The sequence below is a fragment of the Schistocerca piceifrons genome, chromosome X (assembly GCF_021461385.2).
Source record: "Schistocerca piceifrons isolate TAMUIC-IGC-003096 chromosome X, iqSchPice1.1, whole genome shotgun sequence".
NCBI classification, from domain to species: Eukaryota; Metazoa; Arthropoda; class Insecta; order Orthoptera; family Acrididae; genus Schistocerca; species Schistocerca piceifrons.
In genome coordinates this window covers 480,400,094-480,423,311 of record NC_060149.1, presented here as the reverse complement: position 1 = coordinate 480,423,311, position 23,218 = coordinate 480,400,094, and the positions used below count along the sequence as shown (strand labels likewise).

The window sequence follows — 23,218 nt, the reverse complement described above, 5'->3', positions numbered from 1 at the left end:
ACTACAGCCGTAATTTTTCCTGAGGGCATGCAGCTTTACTGTATGGTTAAATGATGATGGCATCCTCTTGGGTAAAATATTCCGGAAGGAAAATAGTCCCCCATTCGGATCTCCGGGCGGGGACTACTCAAGAGGATGTCGTTATCAGGAGAAAGAAAACTGGCATTCTACGGATCAGAGCGTGGAATGTCAGATCCCTTAATCGGGCAGGTAGGTTAGAAAATTTAAAAAGGGAAATGGATAGGCTAACGTTAGATATAGTGGGAATTAGTGAAGTTCGGTGGCAAGAGGAACAAGACTTTTGGTCAAGTGAATACAGGGTTATAAATACAAAATCAAATAGGGGTAAAGCAGGAGTAGGTTTAATAATGAATAAAAAAAATAGGAGTGCGGGTAAGCTACTACAAACAGCATAGTGAACGCATTATTGTGGCCAAGATAGACACGAAGCCCATGCCTACTACAGCAGTACAAATTTATATGCCAACTAGCTCTGCAGATGATGAAGAAATTGACGAAATGTATGATGAGATAAAAGAAATTATTCTGGTAGTTGTCCCAGAGTTGGTGTCTTCTGGCACGGGCGTCATCAAATATCCATCGCCTTTCTCGACAATAGCACACCACATGTCCTGGGTCTTGACTTTTTCACCGTTTTAAAGGGAAATTTAATAGTCATGAGTGACTGGGACTCGATAGTAGGAAAAGGAAGAGAAGAAAATGCAGTAGGGGAATATGGATTGGGGCTAAGGAATGAAAGAGGAAGCCGCCTGGTAGAATTTTGCACAGAGCATAACTGAATCATAGCTAACACTTGGTTCAAGAATCATGAAAGAAGGTTGTATACATGGAAGAACCTTGGAGATACTAGAAGGTTTCAGATAGATCATATAATGGTAAGACAGATTTAGGAACCAGGTTTTAAATTGTAAGACATTTCCAGGGGCAGATGTGGACTCGACCACAATCTATTGGTTATGAACTGTAGATTAAAACTGAAGAAACTGCAAAAAGGTGGGAATTTAAGGAGATGGGACCTGGATAAACTGAAAGAACCAGAGGTTGTACAGTGTTTCAGGAAGAGCATAAGGGAACAATTGACAGGAATGGGGGAAAGAAATACAGTAGAAAAAGAATGGGTAGCTCTGAAGGATGAAGTAGTGAAGGCAGCACAGGATCAAGTAGGTAAAAAGACGAGGGCTAGTAGAAATCCTTGGGTAACAGAAGAGATACTGAATTTAATTGATGAAAGGAGAAAATACAAAAATGCAGTAAGTGAAGCAGGCAAAAAGGAATACAAACGTCTCAAAAATGAGATCGACAGGAAGTGCAAAATGGCTAAGCAGGGATGGCTAGAGGACAAATGTAAGGATGTAGAGTCTTATCTCATGAGGGGTAAGATAGATACTACCTACAGGAAAATTAAAGAGACCTTTGGAGAAAAGAGAACCACTAGCATGAATATCAAGAGCTCAGATGGGAACCCAGTTCTAAGCAAAGAAGGGAAAGCAGAAAGGCGGAAGGAGTATATAGAGGGTCTATACAAAGCGATGTTCTTGAGGACAATATTATGGAAATGGAAGAGGATGTAGATGAAGATGAAATGGGAGATAATATACTGTGTGAAGAGTTTGACAGAGCACTGAAAGACCTAAGTCGAAATAAGGCCCCGGGAGTAGACAACATTCCATTAGAACTAGTGACAGCCTTGGGAGAACCAGTCCTGACAAAACTCTACCATCTGGTGAGAAAGATTTATGAGACAGACGAAATTCCCTCAGAGTTCAAGAAGAATATAATAATTCCAATCCCAAAGAAAGCAGGTGTTGACAGATGTGAAAATTACTGAACTATCAGTTTAATAAGTCACAGCTGCAAAATACTAACGCGAATTCTTTGCAGACGAATGGAAAAACTGGTAGAAGCCAACCTCGGGGAAGATCAGTTTGGATTCCGTTGAAATATTGGAACACGTGAGGCAATACTGACCCTACGACTTATCTTAGAAGAAAGATTAAGGAAAGGCAAACCTATGTTTCTAGCATTTGTAGACTTAGAGAAAGCTTTTGACAATGTTGACTGGAATACTCTCTTTCAAATTCTAAAGGTGGCAGGGGTCAAATACAGGGAGCGAAAGGCTATTCACAATTTGTACAGAAACCAGATGGCAGTTATAAGAGTCGAGGGACATGATAGGGAAGCTATGGTTGGGAAGGGAGTGAGACAGGGTTGTAGCTTCTCCCCTATGTTATTCAATCTGTATCTTGAGCAAGCAGTAAAGGAAACAAAAGAAAAATTCCGAGTAGGTATTAAAGTCCATGGAGAAGAAATAAAAACTTCAAGGTTCGCCGATGACATTGTAATTCTGTCAGAGATAGCAAAGGACTTGGAAGAGCAGTTGAACGGAATGGACAGTGTCTTGAAAGGAGGGTATAAGATGAACATCAACAAAACGAGGATAATGGAATGTAGTCGAATTAAGTCGGGTGATGCTGAGGTAATTAGATTAGGAAATCAGACACTTAAAGTAGTAAATCAGTTTTGCTTGGGGAGCAAAATAACTGATGATGGTCGAAGTAGAGAGGATATAAAATGTAGACTAGCAATGGCAAGGAAAGCGTTTCTGAAGAAGAGAAATTTGTTAACATCGAGTATTGATTTAAGTGTCAGGAAGTCATTTCTGAAAGTATTTGTATGGAGTGTAGCCATGTATGGAAGTGAAACATGGACGATAAATAGTTTAGACAAGAAGAGAATAGAAGCTTTCGAAATGTGGTGCTACAGAAGAATGCTGAAGATTAGATGGGTAGATCACATAACTAATGAGGAGGTATTGAATAGAATTGGGGAGAAGAGGAGTTTGTGGCACAACTTGACTAGAAGAAGGGCTCGGTTGGTAGGACATGTTCTGAGGCATCAAGGGATCACCAATTTAGCATTGGAGGGCAGTGTGGAGGGTAAAAATCGTAGAGGGAGACCAAGAGATGAATACGCTAAGCAGATTCAGAAGGATGTAGGCTGCAGTAGGTACTGAGAGATGAAGAAGCTTGCACAGGATAGAGTAGCATGGAGAGCTGCATCAAACCAGTCTCAGGACTGAAGACCACAACAACAACAACAGCAACACGTGGCACAGCCATATGTGCCCATGAATCATCATCTTATTATGCCAACCTACTTATGGGCCATCTAGAGGAAACCTTCCTCCGCCCAAAACTTCAAACCTCTAGTCTGGTGCAGGTTCATTGATGATATCCTCCTCATCTTGTTTGAGGACCAAGACAGCCTATCCCCATTCCTTTACAACCTCAACACCTTTTCTCCCAACCGATCCACCTGGTCCTCCTCTCCCCAAAGCACCATCATCCTGGATGTTGACCTCCACCTCTCTGATGCTTCCATCCACACCCCTGTCCACATTAAACCCACTAACCATCAACAGTACCTGCATTTCGACTACTGTCTTGCAGCATAGGCAGTGTTTTATGATGTATCTGCAGTGATGAGAACTCCCTTGCCCAGGATGTTGAAGGCCTCCAAAGGCTTTCACAGTCAAGCAGTGCCCCCAAACCTAGTCTACAAATGGATTTTCATTGTCATATCCTCACCCCCACCCCCTTTCTACCACTCACCAAGAATCAGCTATAAAGGAGCACCCCCCCCCCCCCCCCAAAAAAAAATCACCTAGTATCCAGTATCACCTTGGAATGGAAGAACTGAACAACAACCTTTGCCAGAGCTGAAGACCACAACAACAACAACAACAACATGTGGCACAGCCATATGTGCCCATGAAACATCATCCTATGCCAACCTACTTATGGGCCATCTAGAGGAAACCTTCCTCCTCCCAAAACTTCAAACCTCTAGTCTAGGATGCCCTGAAATGAAGGACATCCTACCAAACCCTCCTTAAGTAGTGTTCCAACACCCACCCATCCACCCAACCTACACAACTTCCTAGTCCATCCCAATGCCACTCCCACCCCCACCCCTTACCATGGGGATCATATCCCTGTGGCAGACTGAGGTGCAAGACCTGCCCAAGCCACGTCACAGGCTTGCTGTAGCCCATGAGAGGTCATGCCAACTGTAAAAGCAGCCATGTCATGTACTAACACTGCTGCAAACACTGAACAGCCTTTTGTGTTGCTATGACTACCAACCAATTGTCCACCAGGATGAATGGCCACCACCAGACTATTGTCGACCATCTGATGGCACAAAATGCAGCTGAGCACAAGATGCTCAATTTCAGTGGTTGCTTCATAACCTGAATCATGTGGATCCTTCCCTCCACCACAAGCTTCTCTGAACTATGCAGATGGGAGTTGTCCTTGCAACACATCCTCCGCTCTTGTAATTGTCCTGGCCTCAACCTCAGGTAATCTACTGTCTCGATGCCCTCCACACATCAGTTTCCCCTTCCTCCATCCTGTCACATCCTCCTAATTCATGTCCTCATGTTGCCTTCAGTGTGTGCCACTTCTTACCAGCTGCTACAATTGTGCCAGCCCATATGCCTACCACCCCTTGCTGGCAAACCGGTGGCATTTCTCCTTCTCTCCTCTCCCCACTCAACACTACACCCACCACAACCAGTCCACCTGCCACAAAATAGGGTTGGCAATGTTAGCCTAGCCTGTACCATGTAGGGGCAATAGGGTGTGTGTGTGTGTGTGTGTGTGTGTGTGTGGGTGTGTGGCTCATGCAAGTTTTCTTTCTTTTGTGTGTTCCTATCGACAGCTCGATGCTTCTGCGTTTCAGTGAGTGGTCTTCTTTAATCCTAAAGTATTTACAAAAGGAAGCCTGTAATCTTCGAATACAGCATTACTAGAATGCAGCTTGACACAGTCACACTGGTTAAATATCTAGGTGTGATGTTGAAAAGCGATATGAAATGGAATGAGCATGTCAAGTTGGTAGTAGGTAGGGTGAATGCTGGACTTTGTTTTATTGGGAGATTTTTGAGAAACTGTACCTCATGCATAAAGGAGATGGCATGTGGAACGCTAGTGTGACCCATTCCTGAGGACTGTTATAGTGTTTGGGATCCGTGCCAGGTTGGATTAAAGGAAGACAGCGAAGCAATTCAGAGGTGTGCTGCAGTATTTGTTACAGGTAGGTTCGCTCAGCACACAAGTATTATAGAGATGCTTCAGAACTCAAGTGGGAATCCATGGAGAGAGAAATATGCTATTTTCATGAGGCACAATTGCGGAAATTTAGAGAACTGGCATTTGAGGCTGACTGCCAATTGATTGTATTGCCACTAGTGTACATTAAGGAACACGAAGATAAGATGTGAGAAATTAGGGCTTGTACGAAGGCCTTTAGACAGTCATTTTTCTCTTGCTCTGTTTGCGAGTGTAACGGGAAGGAAAATAATTAGTAGTTTATGTGGTACCCTCTGCCAAGCACCGTACAGTGGTATGCAGTGTGTGTGTGTGTGTGTGTGTGTAAAAAAAAAAAAAAAAAAAAAAAAAGAAGAAGGAGGAATAATTATTGGTAGAAAGCTATATATTTTCTAACTGTTTGCAAAAAAACCTTATCCATTTCAAAATACTCTCCATTACAACTAATACATTTGTCCCACCAGTGCTTCCACTGTTCGAAACATTTTTGTGTAGTCTTCTTCAGAAATGGCTAACAGCTCCTCCCTCGTTTTTTTTTCTTGACTTCTTCAATGTTATCAAATCAGTGTCCTTTCTTGCCCCTTTTCATTTGTGGAAATAAGAAAAAGTCGCACGGAGCCAGGTCAGGTGAATAAGGTGCATGAGGCCACGGAACCGTGCCATTTTAAGCCAAGAACTGTCTAACAAAGATGGCTGTGCATGCACGTGGCATGTGGCAGCAAACCTTTTCATTTCCAAATCTTCCATAAAATGCACCAAACCAATCTCCGAGGTAACCGATTAATCTCTGACAGTTGATGAATTGCGTGTCGATGGTCTGCGAGCACAAGCTCTCGAAGTTTTTTAATATTTTAGTTGATTCAGGCAGTTATGGACATCCAGAATGAGGTTTGTCATGAATCGACATGTCGCCATTTTTAAATTGTGCAAACTTCTCTTGCACTTCAGTTTTTCCCATAATGTCATCTGGGTGAGCTGTTTTCAACATTAAAACAGTTTCAGCAGCATTTTTACTGAGTGGAAAACAAAATTTCACAGCTACACATTGTTCACTTAAACTTTCCGTCATAAAAATTGAAACAAAAACGAAACTGCACTAACAAAAACAGTCACTGCAGAAGAACAGGACAAGCCTGATCGACAACACAGTTAGCACTGAACTGGCAATGAGTTGTGGTATACACACCTATAGTAGCAGAAATTCATTCTACAGAAGCTCCACCCTCAGCAGTGTTTTTTTTTATTTATTTTATTTATTTATTTGTTTTACCCCTTTGCATGTAGATAATTTTATTTCACACAAGATTCTCTCTAGTTAGCACCATGCTTCTGTACTCTACTCATGGCTCCTACTCTCTGGCTACTTGAAAACACCCATGTAAGCTCAAAACACTTGCATGACAATTCCCCTAAGAATGTCAGTCTCCCGCAGAACTTTGCTCTGTGGTCAGTATGGTCACCTTATGAGCACACCAGTTATGTTCACCTGGGTCAGAAACGTAACTGAACATTTGCTGAACACAGTTTGGACAAAATTCAAAACACACTAGAGTTACGTACAGTGTTAATTGATTTTGGGCCAAAGTAATGAAGGAAGCTATCAGAATTTGTACCACTGTTGGCCTCAGAGAGAGAGAGAGAGAGAGAGAGAGAGAGAGAGAGGGGGGGGGGGGGGGGGGTTAATCAGCTGAGTTCTGCTTGGGTCCCCTTACTGGCCATGTACCGCGAGAACTTACAACCAAGAGTTATCCAGACAAGACAATTCCTGGCTGGTCACATTGGGATTAGAGTGCAGGCCCTCCTCTCAATCCTGCCTGGCATTAGGAGGAGTGGACTACCTTGGCTTAGACACAATTTTCTCACTTCACCAGAAGTTGTTGATAATGACACTCAGAAAAATGTCATATAATTCTGGCAAACACACTTAGCTGGAAACCCAAGAACTTTATATTATTTCAACTCTCAAGGAACAAGAATGAGATCAAATAATTACTGTTGTAAACTTTTAACTGTGATGTCATGCAACGTTATGGTAGAGATGTATACCCCACAATGTTAAGTGAAATATAATCTGTATATGCAGGGTATATTGAATAAGATGTAACATCCGTTTATTTCGTTAATGATTCAAGATATTGAAATGAGGTTTATGGCAAATAATATTACGCAGAGGTGCATGTAATTATGTTGCATAGTTAATATTCCTAAGTCTTGTGTCAACAGTATGCTGAAGGGCACATAATTATGTTGCATAGTTAATATTCTTAATGCTTGTGTTAACCAAGATAGTAAAGGAAATGTATATATTTTAAATGAAATGGTATAATTCTTTTATGACATTCAAAAGCTCCTGAAAAATGAGTATATGAAATATAGTGCTGGTTAGTATTGGCATTCAAGTTTTCCCTAAAAGTATCTGAGAAATATGTTAAAGTTCATTCAAAATTTTTTTGTTACAATGTGGGAAGTGTGAGATGGACTGCTGTCTAATTGGAACCACGGAACACTGTCACTTTTCCAGTAATATCTCTTCTAGTGCAATAGATAGAATATGCATGAGAAAGTGTGTGTACATGTTTCCATTTAACATGTGTGGTATGGAGTAAAGGTCTACACTGTCTCATCATATATTTACAGTCCTTGGCCATTGTTGTTGTATGTGACAAAGCCAGCTTGCCTTTATTGTTGACCAGTGGTGCATGTTCTGTACATTCCATCAGTGTGTTTAGTAAATGTAGTTGCATTTGGAAAATTTATCACCTCTCAGGCATTGCAGACCAGAACAGTCATATTATATATGACATTCTAACTCATATCCTGTGGTATTCAATCTGCCCTTTCACATTGATGTCCTAGTAATACAGGCAAGTACCCGGCTGTTCTCTAGTCTTCCTTTATAGTCTTTACACCACCATAGCTGATTCCATCTACCTTGCCTTCCAGTTTGACACATTTCTCAAATACTCTTGTGAAAAGTGGCAATGCGAAGAGGAACAAGTGTTATATCATTGTACTCGTCTTTTCAACAGCTTGCAGATATCATTAAAAATAGTGTGTTGTTATTGTTACATAAAAAAAATTTGCTTCACTATTTCTACTGATACAAGACATAGGGATATTAACCATGCTACACAATTATGTTCTGTTCCCCTCTGTGTACTATCATTTAACAAAAACGTCATTTCAATATCTTCAAGCCTTCACAGAATAAAAGGGACGTTACATCTTATGTGACTCATCCTGTATATGCAGTACTTCATAATGATCAACCCATACCTTGACAAATTAAGAGTTGCAAAATGTGTCGTAGCGCATATCACATTATAAGAGTCAGTGCAAATGCCAAGTTGGTGCTTGTGCGTAGGAGAACGAGGTGTAATGTCAAAAGATCAGAGTGTAATAAAATTTGTAAAGAGGGCTGGTGGAGGGAACAATATTGACATTACACTGGCATATCAGGCAGCAGCTAATAATTGTACGTCATGAGAGGTTAAACAGTACATGACCACTAGTGACCATAGTGTTGTAACTTTCAGTATTATAACAATAACCAAAAACTCTCAAAATAGTGATGATAGAGAACTGAAAACCCACCTTGATGGCTGAGCGTGCGATAGTGCTCACTTCTGGGTTGCGGGGAATCACGGTGGTCCCGTATCGAGCTTGCCTTGTGGTTTGATGGGGCCCAGTGTACCAGCCAGCTTGGATGTGTTTCTAGGTGGTTTTTCACTTCCACTTAAGTAATTATCAGACTACTTACCACATTCTGCCCCAGATATATGATAAGCAAGCATTTTGTAACAGGGTGCCACATTTGACTGTGCAATTACATTAGATGCAGGCAGGAGCAGTACACAGATTCCACCCCGAGAAGATGAGGGAGGCTGGCAGTAGCTTTAAAATCTCTTTGGGAGAGGCAACCTCATCATAACAATAACCTATATATGAGTGTGATTGGTTCTCTGCAAAACAGGAGAAGTACCAGCCCTTACTCGGCATTGATTGGATAAAGGTCACTGGACAGGAAGGACAGAGTGAAGGGGTGCAGTGGAAGGACGGTGGTTCAAATCCATGACTGGCCATCCAGATTTAGGTTTTCTGTGATTCCCCTAATTCACACTGGACAAATGCTTGTATGGTTCATTTGAAAGGGGACAGTTGATTTCCTTCTCCATCCTTGAAACGCTCTGAGCTTGTACTCCGTCTCTGATGACCTCAGTGGCAGCAGGACATTAAATCCTAGTCTTCCTGCCATCAGACAGGAAGGAAGGAAGATAACTGGAAGCTTGGAATTTTAAAAGGGCAAACCAGGATGCTTTTACTGCTGAAATAGCTTCTTATAACCTGCACCATTTACCTGAAAGCATAGACCTCGGGGTAAATGTTCTTACAGAGCTGCTCCTGTGGGTGTAAGCAAATCACATCCTGAGGAGACAGCGCAGAGCCATTCCTAACTCAGAATAGGAGATTATCAGAGTTAATTGAAAAGGTCTCAAATGCTTGAAGAAACTGGTGGCACTCACATGGGAGGGATGAAAAATGCAGAAGCCTAAATGTGTAACAGTATCATTAACAAGTATATGTAACAAAGGTTCAAGAAATTAAGGAGGCTTCTTTGAGTGTTTTTTGCATGAGCAATTGAAATGTGCCTTATGGGGTCACCCATACCATCATCTTACCGACAAGGTTATGGCTGCCTCTGCAACACATGAGCAAGTGGCTTGTGGAGGGTAGATGTAGATTTTGTCTACAATTCACAAGATGGTGAGACAGTGATAAATGTCTGGACTGACTAGACTGACTAATTGTTAACACTGTTGCCAGATGACTCCTGAGGAATAGACAGTAACCATCAATCAGTACTCCATGCCCAGATGAGATCAAAGTACAGTAACTATGATGTCCTACTTCCAGTTTCTTAGGAACAAATAGCAGTAGTGATAGTCCCACAAAAATGCAGAGCACTGGATCTAGATTGAATCCATTATTAGGCGAAGCAAAAGGGAGCACCAATCATAGTGTCATTCTTAACAAGTTTATTATGTGAGGTGCTGGGATTGAGTGAGGTACTGAAAGAATAGGTGCTAAAACTGATTTTAGGTCTGAATATGTTTTCAATTGTTCACACAGTGAGTTTAACATTCCTGAACATAGAATGAGGGACACTATTTTCATTTTTCAAGATTTAGTGAGATTCCTCGTAGTCTGTCAGAAGCTTATGTAACAGCCATATGCAAGGGACCTGAAATTTAGGTTGGAGCTGTTTTGTGTGTTGCGTAGTGGCTCATTTCTTTCCCTTTTTCTCCCCTCTCTTTTATGTGATTGGTCAGTGGTACCTTTTGGCCATGATTACTTAGCCATCCTCTACCTTTTATATTGTCACATATATGTTTTTATTGTCAGTGTAAGTATGTCTTTTGTAGACTTCAGTGGAATATTTTTAACTTTTATTCTTTAACCTCACTCAGCTCCATGTGTTTTAGTAAGGTCAAAAATCCCAAATGTCTAGCACCCTAATTTTATCACTGCCGCCATCACCTCACTTGCAGATTGTTTGCTAATGTAGATCTAACTGACATATTCAGATAGTGTGCTAGACTGGGATGTGAATCGAAATCTTCACCATTCGCAACTGAGCACATTTTATGGGCATACGTAATTGTCTTTGACTAAATATGAGTTTATTGTTTATGCATAACATGCACTGTTTTTCTGTGTGTATTTCATTGTACATTAGGTGTAGTATGGTGTAGTGATCTTACAGATTAATACATGTCAAAAATACTTTTATTTTCAATAAACTAGACCTTATTTTTGCAGTGTGCTCTGTTGCTAATCTGGGAACAAACACTTTTTAAATTTGATTATGTATGACATAGTGTTTTTAAAATTCTCTGATTCTTTTACTTTAATGATTCTCTTTTTAATAATTATTTTCTAAAACAGGTATTACTATCACTATCAAGCCTCTTCTTTTATTTTAATTATTCTCTTTTTGATGATTCTTTTCTAAAACAGGTATCACTATCAAGCCTGAGATCCTCAAAGTCTGAAAATGCACTCCAAATCGAAAATCCAGAGGATGTTTCTTCTGTGTTGGGAAATGCAGCTGCCAAGTGTTCATTCTGTTCAGAAGCAACTGAGGATTATGTAGAAGGTACTGAAGATAATCAGGAGATGCCAGTAAATGAATCATCACAGGTGGAGAGTATGTCACATTCTGCTCCAACTACAGCTGCTGCCCAGTGTGAACTTCCAACTGAACAACATGTAGATGAATTATCTAAGGAATTCCCAGAGTGTGCACCAGGTAACAAGGAATTCCCTGAGCCTACATCAGGCAACAAATGTGAGGCTGGGAAGAAAACAGAAGGAGAACACAGTCATGCTGCTACACAGTAAAAAATAAAAATTGTTGGAAAATAAACAGGCTGAATTTGGATGTGATAATTAAAATGCAACCAGCTTACATTGAGGAAATGTCACATAGCAGCATAATACTGCAGGCACAAGAAACACAGAGAATACAGTGCATTTAATTTTTAATAAGTTATATTACCTCAATTTTGAGTATGTAAATTTCTTGGCCATAAATAATGTATTAAGTGTATATAATAATATTGTTGAAACAGTTAACAGATAATAGGATGTATAATTTACAAAAGGTTTACTGTGCATGAGAATTGAGACAATATAGTCTTCTTTTCTTCTTCCCACTTGTCAGTATTCATTATTTATTTCTGTGAATCAGTTCTGTTCGTATGGTGTTCGTATGGTACTTTTACTTTATATGTTAATTATTTCAGATTTTTAAAAATCACACTGTACTTTAATTTACACAAATTTATTCTGAATTATTCACTTGTATGCATATTCATACGTTCAAGACAGGGGAAACATTCCTAACATACTGTAGCTTGTATTACTTTTAATCAAAGTATTCAATAACAGAAATTCATAAGTATTTCAAGTGGAATGCTGTGAATGTCTGTCTACATTCCAAATTCAAATGACAGCACAGACAAAAGTGTAGAAAAGCCAGATCAGTAACATATTTTGAAACTTAGGGCTTTGATAATGCTATGAAAATACCAGAAGAATTTGCAGTTCACTGTAATTGTTTTAAATCAGTATACAAATTTTTTAAAAAAAATATAATCTAAAGCCTTGCATTTGCTAAGTTATATCTGTAAAGGAAAAAAAAATTGTTGCCGTTGTTACATCTGCTGCTGTGATCAGCCTTCAACCTTCCATTTGATTCCTTCATGTGCCATCTCCTAATTTTGATGTATTATGGCACTTCACTTTTTCATAGTCATCTTGAATCTTTTCACTTAAATCATTTTCATATTTTTCCATTCCACCATTCCTGCTAGTGTAAGATGGCATAGCAGAGACATTTCTAAACATGTCTCCTTTTCCACTTTGTCTGCAGTCTGCATGACTCTTTCTTTATAGGACCTTTATATATCCATCTTTCCCTGAATAAACATGTTTTGTTCAGTTACATTATAAATTGTAGTGGCAAGATCTGTCCTCCAGTCTTCATGACATCATTAAATTCAAATCTGCATTCACCCAGCCGTTCAGTGGTTGTTTAATTCGTACAACACATTAGCTTTTGTAGCAATTTGAGTATTCATTAATACTCAGTAGATTGGCAAAATTAATGCAGATTTTATAGCAAAAAGTGCCTCATACAGCATGTTATAATTTTTGCAACATGTTCATGTAAATGTAATTGCCATAGAGAGTTCAAAAGCTATATCATTTGTGCTAGCTGTTTTTTTTTTAGAGAGAGGGTACTTTTTTCTCATTTTCGATTTCTTGCATGAAATTTCATTTGTAACACATGTACTGATTCATTAGGATGCAGAAATGGAAGCTAATTGAAGTACTGAAGACCACAATCCTGGTAGTGTGTATTGTTGAATGTTTGTAATCCTGATGTGAGCATGTATACATTATTATGTTATATTTTTAAAAAAATCGGAAGTCACAAGAGTGTTAAACAATGCTGTCCACTGTTATGAAAGACTTTAGAAGGTATTTTGTTATATCAAATAGCACTACTATTTTCTCAATCTCTCAAATTTTTACATGTAGTGAATATAAAGGAAAATTATTTTTACACTACTGGATGTTTATTAACATTAAACAATGTTTCATAGTTATAATCCTGTGTATAGTTTACAGAGAATACTTACTTTATTCCACACTTTCTGAGAGAAACAGTTGATGTTTTGTAAAATTAGTTGCTTATATTGTCTCATGAGGAAAATTTTGTGACTCCTTTACATTTTTGTTTTGTTACTGCATAGTTACAATATTTTATATTTATTTGTGTTTCATATTTTCAAAATGACTGCATTATTAAATATTCTAAATTTTTAGCTAACTTGTCCATGACATAGTTAACTACAAACTTTATCTGTTTGAGGAGATGCGTCATTTCTTCTTCTGGACCAATATAATTGCCTAATGTGTAAGACACATTTACACTTTTCTATCTAAAACTTTATAGTTTGGAAAAGTTTATATGGAAACATTAACATGGCAATACAACATACGTAATTTGATCTCACAACAACAGTGTACCAGTGGTAACATTCATAAGGTTTATAAGAAGTCGCAAAGTTTAATTTTTTTTATGTACAGGTACTCTCTCTAATTCCATAGCAGATACACCTTACAATTATTGTGCAAGAACATTCAGAATGAAAATTGATGGTAATTTTTGATAAATCAGATCAATACAGTTGCCTCAGGGCATGAACTCGTAAAGCATAACTATAAGAATCATTTTACAGGAACAGACATAATGTAAGAAACTTGACACATTACATGACAGACAGTGAGTTTCTCCACACATACCAAAGACAGTGAATATTTGGACTTGTTATACCATATAATAAACATGGTATTTCATATACCATTACCCATTTTTATAATATTGTCTTTTTCTGCCAATGTTTTCTGTATAGTAATAATGAAATGGAGTACCTTGAGCTTGTAGTTTTCTTCTCTCTGTGCTATGCTTGCGCTTTCAGCTGCACAGTATTTGATACCATTAGCCATACCTCTATAGGGTGCAAAATCAGCTGGGATAATTTCTTCTTCATCTAACAAAATAAGTGAATTTACAGCAATATCAGGATTCCATTTCTATTAAATTACGAAGTATTTGTGATGCTGAAGAAATTAATAGTGTTGATTTATCTGCCCATGAGTCCTTATATAGGCCCTTTTTGTGAAAGGTTTCAAAACTAAAACCTTCCCTGGGTTGTGTTTGGAGTTTATAGAAAACTGTCTACTATAAAGATGACTGTTAAAATCAAATTTTACTTTCAAAATTTTTATCAATAGGCATTCCTTAATTATTGGATTTTATTGCTGTGCAGATATTGCATGATTATTTAAGATCCAAATGTGTGCTCTTCCCACAATATTTTTAAAAATGTGGGATTAAAATTAAAACACTGTAAAGTTTAAAAATGTTATATTGTTGAATAACTTGACATAGCCTTTGTGATGTGTTAACAATACGGAGATCATCTTAGCTAACGCTTATAGCCGAGATGGAAAACTTAGAAAATCATAATGTGCATCTCTTCATATGCATAGATCTACTATCTGCATATTTGTGAAATAAGTGACCTCCTGCTCGTACCAAAAGAAGGAAATCTCTTTTTCCCAGGGATTTGGACAGAAACATGGAAAAGTTAGTGATCTGCTCTATATATCTAAATACTGTACATGCAGTATGACTTGGCACTTCACACAGTATGTGCTGGAAGCAGATATAAGCAGTCTTTGCCTCCCACTTAAACTGCTTTTGCTTGCAGAGAAGGCAGCATATAAAACACACAGGAATCAGGGTTATTATGCAAGCAGCGGTGACACATGGAAGTTGATTGATTAAAGGATTTTATATAGTTGAAACTGAGTCTTGTTGCTAAAAGCGAAAAATACTATTGTTAAGTGCTACTGTGAAAATTATTGTTAGGTAACTAAGGTTGGCGCTAGATAGAAACAAATCAGTGCCGCCAGATTTCTACTGATAGCTTTGCTCCCAGCACCCCGTGTAAAAAGTGCTGAGGTGTATTGTGTGTATAGTGTAGATGCCAAATAAGACACTTGCGCACAAAATGTTGATAAACATGGTGTCATTAATGTTCTAATGAATTTGTACTGTGGTTGTAGTAGTCCAGCGGGGCTGCAGGAATTATTTTACTGATACGATTTGCTTCCTCTTTAAATTGATGAACTCTATAACTTTAGCTTCTATTAATGCAATCTTGGCTGCTGTTTTTAATGGTAATATTATTTCAGTCAATAAGTTGTAGTTATTAAAAAGATAGTAAGGGAAATATTCACTATATGATTACAGGATTTGTAAGTGTTTCAAAATAATTTAGAGGTGGTGATTTTTGTGGAGCAATTGATCATTTCCTTTCTTTTGCAACTAGTTAATCTTAATGCAATGCATTCAGAAAAAGTTGTCCCTAAATAGTTATGATGGTTTAACATGGTAGCAACTGTAGCTATTTTCTTCACCTACTCAGATCTCTTTCAAACTGCTTTGAGCATTCTGAAAAAAATAATTCTCTTTCATGTTTTAAAATATGATGATGTGACTTTATTTCTGCAGTTTGTTTTTATGTTCCTAAGGTTTGAAACTTTTCTGCGTAGTGATCATTTTTAAATTACTGTACAGTTGAGATAATGTGTTCCCAAAAATTATTTTATTTCATTTTAATATGTGCTGCAGTGGTTATTTGTTTATAACTGACAACTATAGCTTTAAGAAAGATCCTTCAAGAAGGGTAAATACATTAGTCATTGTGCTGTGTTAAATTGTTAATATTCCTATAGAAGCATGTGTGGTCTTGTGTGATGTTAGTTATATGTAGTTACACCTTAACTGTCCTAAACATATTTTAGTTCTGTGATAGCTGTTGCACCTGGAAGAGTATTAATGTAATCGCAATTTTAGTTTTCAAAAGAAGAGCTTTAGACATACTTGTATAATACACTCGAATATCGTATACATATCAAATTCTCAAGGACATTTATAAAAGACTCTAGCAAGTTATATAACATTAAAGTCTGCTGTGCTTTGCATAACTGATTTTGTTTTCACAGAAGCTGATGTGTCTTCCAACTACAAAAGGAAATAGTGTTTACTCTGCAATAACGACGACACAGTATCACAATTCAGGATAATGATTTGTGCTCAGGTATTACGTATGGTTCACTAATGATCAAGTGAATTATGACAAATATAAGTTCTTCCGTTACAAATAATAAAACACAACATTTTTGCTCTTGACCTGCAGTAAACAATTAAAAATTTCACGTTTACAGTTTTCACAACATGTGCCAAAGATGGTTCTATAATATTGTGTGCTACTTTTCTATATTTTTATAAGATATACAGAAATTTTTCTTCAAAGCTTTGAATCTTTTTATAGAAAAGTAAATATATTTTCTCACATCCTTTGGTTACATCACAATGTAGTGGGTTCAAAACTTCTAAACTTATTTTGTTTCCATTGACAAGTTGTAGCATAAGTAATGTGACTTCTTCAACTATATAAAAATAGACTGTTACATATGTATTTGAGAAACATATAGTAAGAATAATAGTCAGATTTTGAATTTTCACAAATTGTGTGGCATTCTTGAATATAGCAACTGCAACTTGCTACAAAAGAAATATTTAACGTTTTCTGTCAGGCCTTAGGTAAAAAATGTACGTGCTCATGTTTCTATGTTGATGTTTCATCAGTGAATCATGGGGATCAAATAGAATTGGTGTTGTAATAAAAATTATCTGCTCTGTGTGAAATTATTACTGCATCATGGAATATTGAAGTATAAAATTCTCTTTAAGAAGGCCATTCGATTGTGATGAGTATGGATTTTTTTTACAGAATAGCACTGTTAACATTACTTGTCTGTAATATGGGGCAATGTGATAACTGTTGATGGCACAGTAGATACACCCTTATTGTATCAGATAGATTACTGTGAATGACTTCCAAAATAAGACAAATTACTGAGCGAGGTGGTGCAGAGGTTAGCACACTGGACTCACATTCGGGAGGACAATGGTTCAAACGCACGTCCGGACATCCTGATTTATGTTTTCTGTGATTTTCCTAAATCGCTTTAGGCAAATGCCGGGATGGTTCCTCCAAAAGGGCACATCCGATTTCCTTCCCTAATCCGAGCTTGTGCTCCATCTCTAATGACCTCGTTGCCGATGGGACATTGAACCCTCATCTCCTCCTCTTCAGTAAGACAAATTATTAAAGGAACTAGCAACCTGTTGGTACTTGTAAGAGCAAAATCATTTTCGTCAAGGCACTGCAGACAGTTAGGAGCTAAATATTTTGGTGATAGATGCAAAGCCTATGAAGAGCTAATATTTTTGACAAAAGTTGTTGGCATTTATTTTTACTAGCTTTGTAGTGTCATACGGGACACTAAAATGTGCGCTATTGCTCAGTATTATAATGAACACAGGAAATTTTACAGTATGTCGTGGTACTGTAGGGTATAAGTTGCATGAAAAAAGCACTAAAATGTGAGTTATTTCTTGATTTGTATATCATATTGGAGATTCTCTACTGTAGCCGGTGCTGTAAAAATGTTTAGTGACTGATTTTTTTTTTTATATAGTCTGAAGTTTTTCCTGCTGTGTCAACATTTGCACATGGCAGAACTTTTTTGTGAAGAAGAGTACCAAATATAAATGTTAGTTCTGTATACTTCATTACTTTTAGTAATGAGGCACTCAATGTGTGATGTAGAATAAAGATAATGATTTAAAAAGTGTTGTGATTAGCTGTTTTGTTAGAAATTTCTTTTGTAATGTCACTTTAGCAGAAGATTTTGAAATGTCAGTTTTTAGACAACTGTTCTTCCTAATAGATCTATAAACTTTGAGAAACGTGCAGCAGTTCCTTTCACTTTTGTCTTTTTTTTTTTTTTTTTTTTTTTTTTTTTTTTTTTTTTTTTTTTTTTTTTTTTTACGTCATTAAAATTTGTGTGTGTGCATTTCCACTTCCAGTATGCATAGATGCATAAAAAAGTTCAAGGAACTGAATCTTTGGAAGCGTGTAAATGTATTATAAGCACAAACCTGGCACACTAATAAAATATTATGTATTTTTATTCTTGTATAAAATTTCCTTTTTTGAAACAGTTAGCTATTTATAAAAAGGTGCAATATTTATTTTGTACACATTATTCTAGTGTGAAAAGAATCTTTATTGAAATACTTGTCTCATCAGTATCTATTCAATATATGAAAACAAACAATTAGCCATATTTAGTGTCTGTCCAAATATGTTTTATGAAATGGTACTTATACTGTGTGTTTAATATAGTTCATTTGTGGTGCTGCAACATTTTTCATTGCTAAATTCTTAGCAGTGTCTACTTTTCTGTTACTACATCTATTAATAATCTGATTTATGAAATGCATTTCCTTGTTATATGCTATTTTATACGTCATTAAGGTAATTTCTTTTGATATACATCTCCTGATTGCAAGGAAAATGAAGTTTGGCTCTGAGGAATGTTTCAGCATCATATTTCAAGAGTGATCCCAGTAACTAACAAAATATGAGTTTGTAATTGAAATATATATTGTGGTTATTATCAGTGATTTTGTGGAATAGAATTTAGATATAGTAATTGCATGTAGCATTAAAAACTCACATGTAATTTCTGTTTCAAAAATTGGGTGCAAATGCGACATCAGATGAAGATATAGTTAATTTTTAATTGATCTGATGGTGTGTTTTGTTTCATTTTAGTCAAATGTTTTCACTGCAATTGAGGTGGTACAGTTATGTTGCAGTAATGTTTCATTAATAGTGTTTAAAACATAAGTGACAGATAGTTTGTAATATTGTGAGTTTATTTTGTTTGTGATATGAGAATTGTATTGTATATTTATGATATTTACATCCTGTTTGAAGCACCAGTGCATAAATTTAATACAAAAATAGTTGAGTGCATAATTGCTTGTTGTTGTAAAAAACATATCATTTGAGAACACCTAGAGTTTTTGTAATAGTCATATGGTGTATGCACATTCCTAGTCAATCTAACTGGGAAATATAATTTTAATTAATTGTCCTCTGTTCATTACGGGCTTCTAATGACTGGCTCTTCATTGTACTGTGTTGTGAGTAACTCAAATTTTGTAAACATGTAGGAGCTTACCCAAGTGTAATAATATAATATTTTTCTAAAGATGTTATATAGTAACAGCAGTGTTTTGCTCACTGGATAGTCAATTACTGTCTAAATAGCAGTTCTTGAATTAGCATGTGAACATGCACTGAAGTTGCAGTTTGAGTAATTAATTAGAATCTGTGTCTTAGCGTTTGTCTGTGTCAGTGTACGATGTGATAAGGTGTGTCAAAATAGTCAATTAAAAGTTTGCATTTGCTGACCATTCACTGAAAAGGCACTGTAATATAGAATAGAGGTATGTGTTGAGTATGGTCCAGAGCTTATTATGTTTATTACAAATAATGAAAACAGATTACATGTAAGTGAGAACCTCTTTCCTCCTGTGATATTAAAGATTAAAGCTTCTCTTATTAATTAAATTTTCAGCACCTGCTATCAAACATCCTATTTATCATTAGAAAATGCACAGTTGCCTCATTGATATACTTTGTTGTATCTCAAATTAAAAGTTTCTCTTACACTGAATTGTAGCAAATTTGATAAGTGAAATCCTGTGCACTTTTGATTTGTCCGTGCAGCCTTATACTGAAACTTGTAAAACGAAAACTTTTTTCTTTACATAAAATGCTTTGATTGCTTTCTACAAAAAATTTCCTCTTTGTAGAAAATGATAACTTTGTACCTGCCTAGTGCTGACGTATTATACAGATGTCAACTATCTTGTTAAATAAAATGTTGCATTATTCTGAGGCTTTTTATGTAACTTATTTGTAATGACCTATAACTATGTTGTCCATGCCCTTAACAGTCCTAAAGGTACACAGGCCCACTTTAAGATGCCAACTGCCACAACTCAGGAGTTGGGTTGAGATTTCCTTAACCCGATCACAGGTTCAAAGCTGGGTTTTAGCCAGCTCTGGTGATCCTTTGCTGGAATTTATGTATTACAGAATAGAGGAATCGCAGGTCATCGTCTGGATTGCAGGGTTTGTAGAACCATGACTATCCACAACCTAGCCTAGCTAGTGTTCTCTGTCTATTGACCCTATCGTTGCCAGTGCCATACATTAAGCTGTACAATTTCTTTTTTATTCACTGCCCAAAAAATTTGTACATTTATACAGGGAGGCATGCCAAAATTAAATTGCTGTTGAACATTTTCAACACTTCTTCTCTTAAAGTGGTGGCAGTTGTGTTGACTGTCATCTCTTTCACATCAATGACCAGAGTACTTTAGAAACTGTTCTAAACCACTGAAATGAGGTTGATCATGGAAGAACTATACTTTCCTTGCTTTTGCTGCAATATTTCGTAAGATTTTGTGGTGACTACAGACAAGAGCCAAATTTCAAAATTGCTTTCTGCTCATGTCTGACTGACTGTTTCCTATGTGACTATTTGCCCACTGCACTTTGTTGTAATACTATTTGTGCCTGTGGATGTGCTTTACATTTCTATGTTGTGAGTTAGTGTGACCTGTTCTTCAACCAGTGTTTTGTCAAGATGTGCTTCATGAGACTGAGGAAACGTTTTTCTGTCTTTTCTCTCATAGTATTTTGATGGCACTTTTTGTTGCTTTTTTGGAGATTCATGTTGCATGAACCTGATAAATTTTCCAATAACTTGGTAAGTCAAAATATTTAGAAGACGCTCATGGATGTGCCTGGTGATAAAATCATGAACCTTTCAACCAAAGTTCTGGAGAACTGGTACAAGACAAAGTGACTGGGCTGATAGGCGCACTGGCTGGTGTGTTTACAAACTTTTTCCAGATGTCTGAGAAAGAATTATGAAACCATATTTTGGATCACCCAAGAGTAACCTAAAAAGTGAAAAAAAATCAGTAACTTGAAAAGTACTTGTACTTGGGTGATTCAGTTAGAAATACACAGAAAATCATGATTCTTTTTTAATAATGTGAGAAAATTATTGGGTTGAATAGTGACTACCACTGTTAGCTTGCACAGTCCAAATTTATCCCTAGCTTTCTTTACTGCTTGCTCAATGTGCAAATTGAATAATTTGAGAGTTACGTTGCAACCTTGTCTCAACTACAACCTCTCTTTCACATTCTTTAACTCCTAGAACTGCAATCTGATTTTAGTCAAAATTAGAGATAACCTTTGGATCCTAGTATTTTTTCCCTGATAACCACGATTCCAAAGACTGGTTTCGTCAAAACAGGTACAAATGGATGTAGGGTGCAGCAGATTAAGAGATGAAAAGACTTGCATGAGACAGACTAGGGTGGAGAGCTGCTTAAAACTAGTCTTTGCACCAATAATTACAGTTTCTACTCACAGTTATGTAAAGTTTTGTTACTGGCTCCAATGGAAGGTCTTGTGGACCAAATACAAAACATTCACTGAGCATACGTGGAGAACTTCTCGTGTAATGGGTGTGCTTGCACTATGTAAAAATTGAATTATACTATTTGTGACATTTTTAAAATTACAGATTTGGTACATTTTATGTTACTTCTGAATGACCTCAGCTTTGTGTGCTGATGCACATTGTCGTCATGTGGAGGAGTCCCACATCAGTCTACCTGCAAAGATATGAATAGTCTGGTACATACCTCAAGGGCAGCCTGAAATACCCATCCAATGCACAACAAGGCATCACAGATGCCTTGGGCCTCACAAGATGACCGAACCTGTGAATGTCCTCCCCTACCGCTGGCCTACCAGCAGCTTGGATTACAGGAGACAACTACTACTCCAAGTCAGTTAGGATTTCTTAACTCACTGGGGAAGGCCAGATCTACATGTTTATTGCCATTATCATTGTATAAACATTGCAGAAATATAGCATTTCAATAATACTAGTGTTCCCATGCTCACGCCTGCACAACCTTCTTTTGCCAGTTTTAGGAGTTAAAGAGGGTACAGATTATGTTGTACAAAAAAATGAATTATACTCATTGTTAAGTTTTTACCAGTGATCCAAAAGTAGCAGAAAATGTAACAAATCAGTGGGTCATGCTTGGACAGCTCAAGTCAGTAGTGCACTTTCCTGCAAAAGACAAAGATCCCAGTTTCAGTTCCTTGTCCTGGTCCAGCACACAGTTTCAAACAACTGTAATGTCTGGTACAATGCAAATGCGTTGCTAAAAATTATCTCAGTTATTTATGTGTAATGTTGCAGTTATTATTGTCAGTGGCTGCATGTTGAAGCCGGTCGCGGTGGCCGTGCGGTTCTAGGCGCTCCAGTCCGGAGTCGTGCTGCTGCTACGGTCGCAGGTTCGAATCCTGCCTCGGGCATGGGTGTGTTTGATGTCCTTAGGTTGGTTAGGTTTAAGTAGTTCTAAGTTCTAGGGGACTGATGACCACAGCAGTTGAGTCCCATAGTGCTCAGAGCCATTTGAACCATTTTTGCATGTTGAACAAGGCCGAAGGTTGAGCACTGAAATTCAATCACCCCTACATTTTTTATAATACTCAACAAAAAAGTGAAAAAACTATGGCTCATTGTGTATATGCCAGGCTACAAATCCAAAGGTTTGTGGTTCAGTAGCGGGTGAACACTCTTCTTTTACCCCTGCAATGATTTTTAATATAAAAAAGCCAAGTTGCATATTGTTCAGACTCCACATAAACTGTTTGTTCCCCTATAACAGACGGAGTCAGCAGAAGGCAGAGGTATACTACCTATAAGACCACTAAGAGTAAAGCACGTTCATGTTATGGACATCTTTACTTTATTGTGGTAGTCACCTCTATCAGCACATTGTGTAAGTAAAAATCGACATGATTTGGATTATACGTTAAGGTAAAAGACCCCAAATAAGTGACTGGGGTGAGCTGGTTCTGAAATTGAAAGAAGGCAAAAATGTATCACTGTGAGTAGCAATATGGTCATTTATGAAC

General features: G+C 37.3%; 1 protein-coding gene across 3 annotated transcripts in view; it reads left to right on the top strand.

The window, feature by feature from the left end:
• Nucleotides 1-18,026, top strand: part of LOC124723151 (transmembrane and coiled-coil domain-containing protein 4-like) — a 130,511-nt gene extending 112,485 nt beyond the window's left edge. For 2 of the 3 annotated variants that reach the window (XM_047248342.1, XM_047248341.1), the window contains one exon: nucleotides 11,154-11,776. In XM_047248342.1, coding sequence (XP_047104298.1) covers nucleotides 11,154-11,537 — 384 coding nt within the window. In that variant the 3' untranslated portion in view covers nucleotides 11,538-11,776. Of the gene's footprint in view, nucleotides 1-11,153; nucleotides 11,777-16,280 lie in introns of those variants that run through there. The other variant, XM_047248343.1, reaches the window with a different exon arrangement.
• The last annotated feature ends 5,192 nt before the right edge of the window (nucleotides 18,027-23,218 follow it).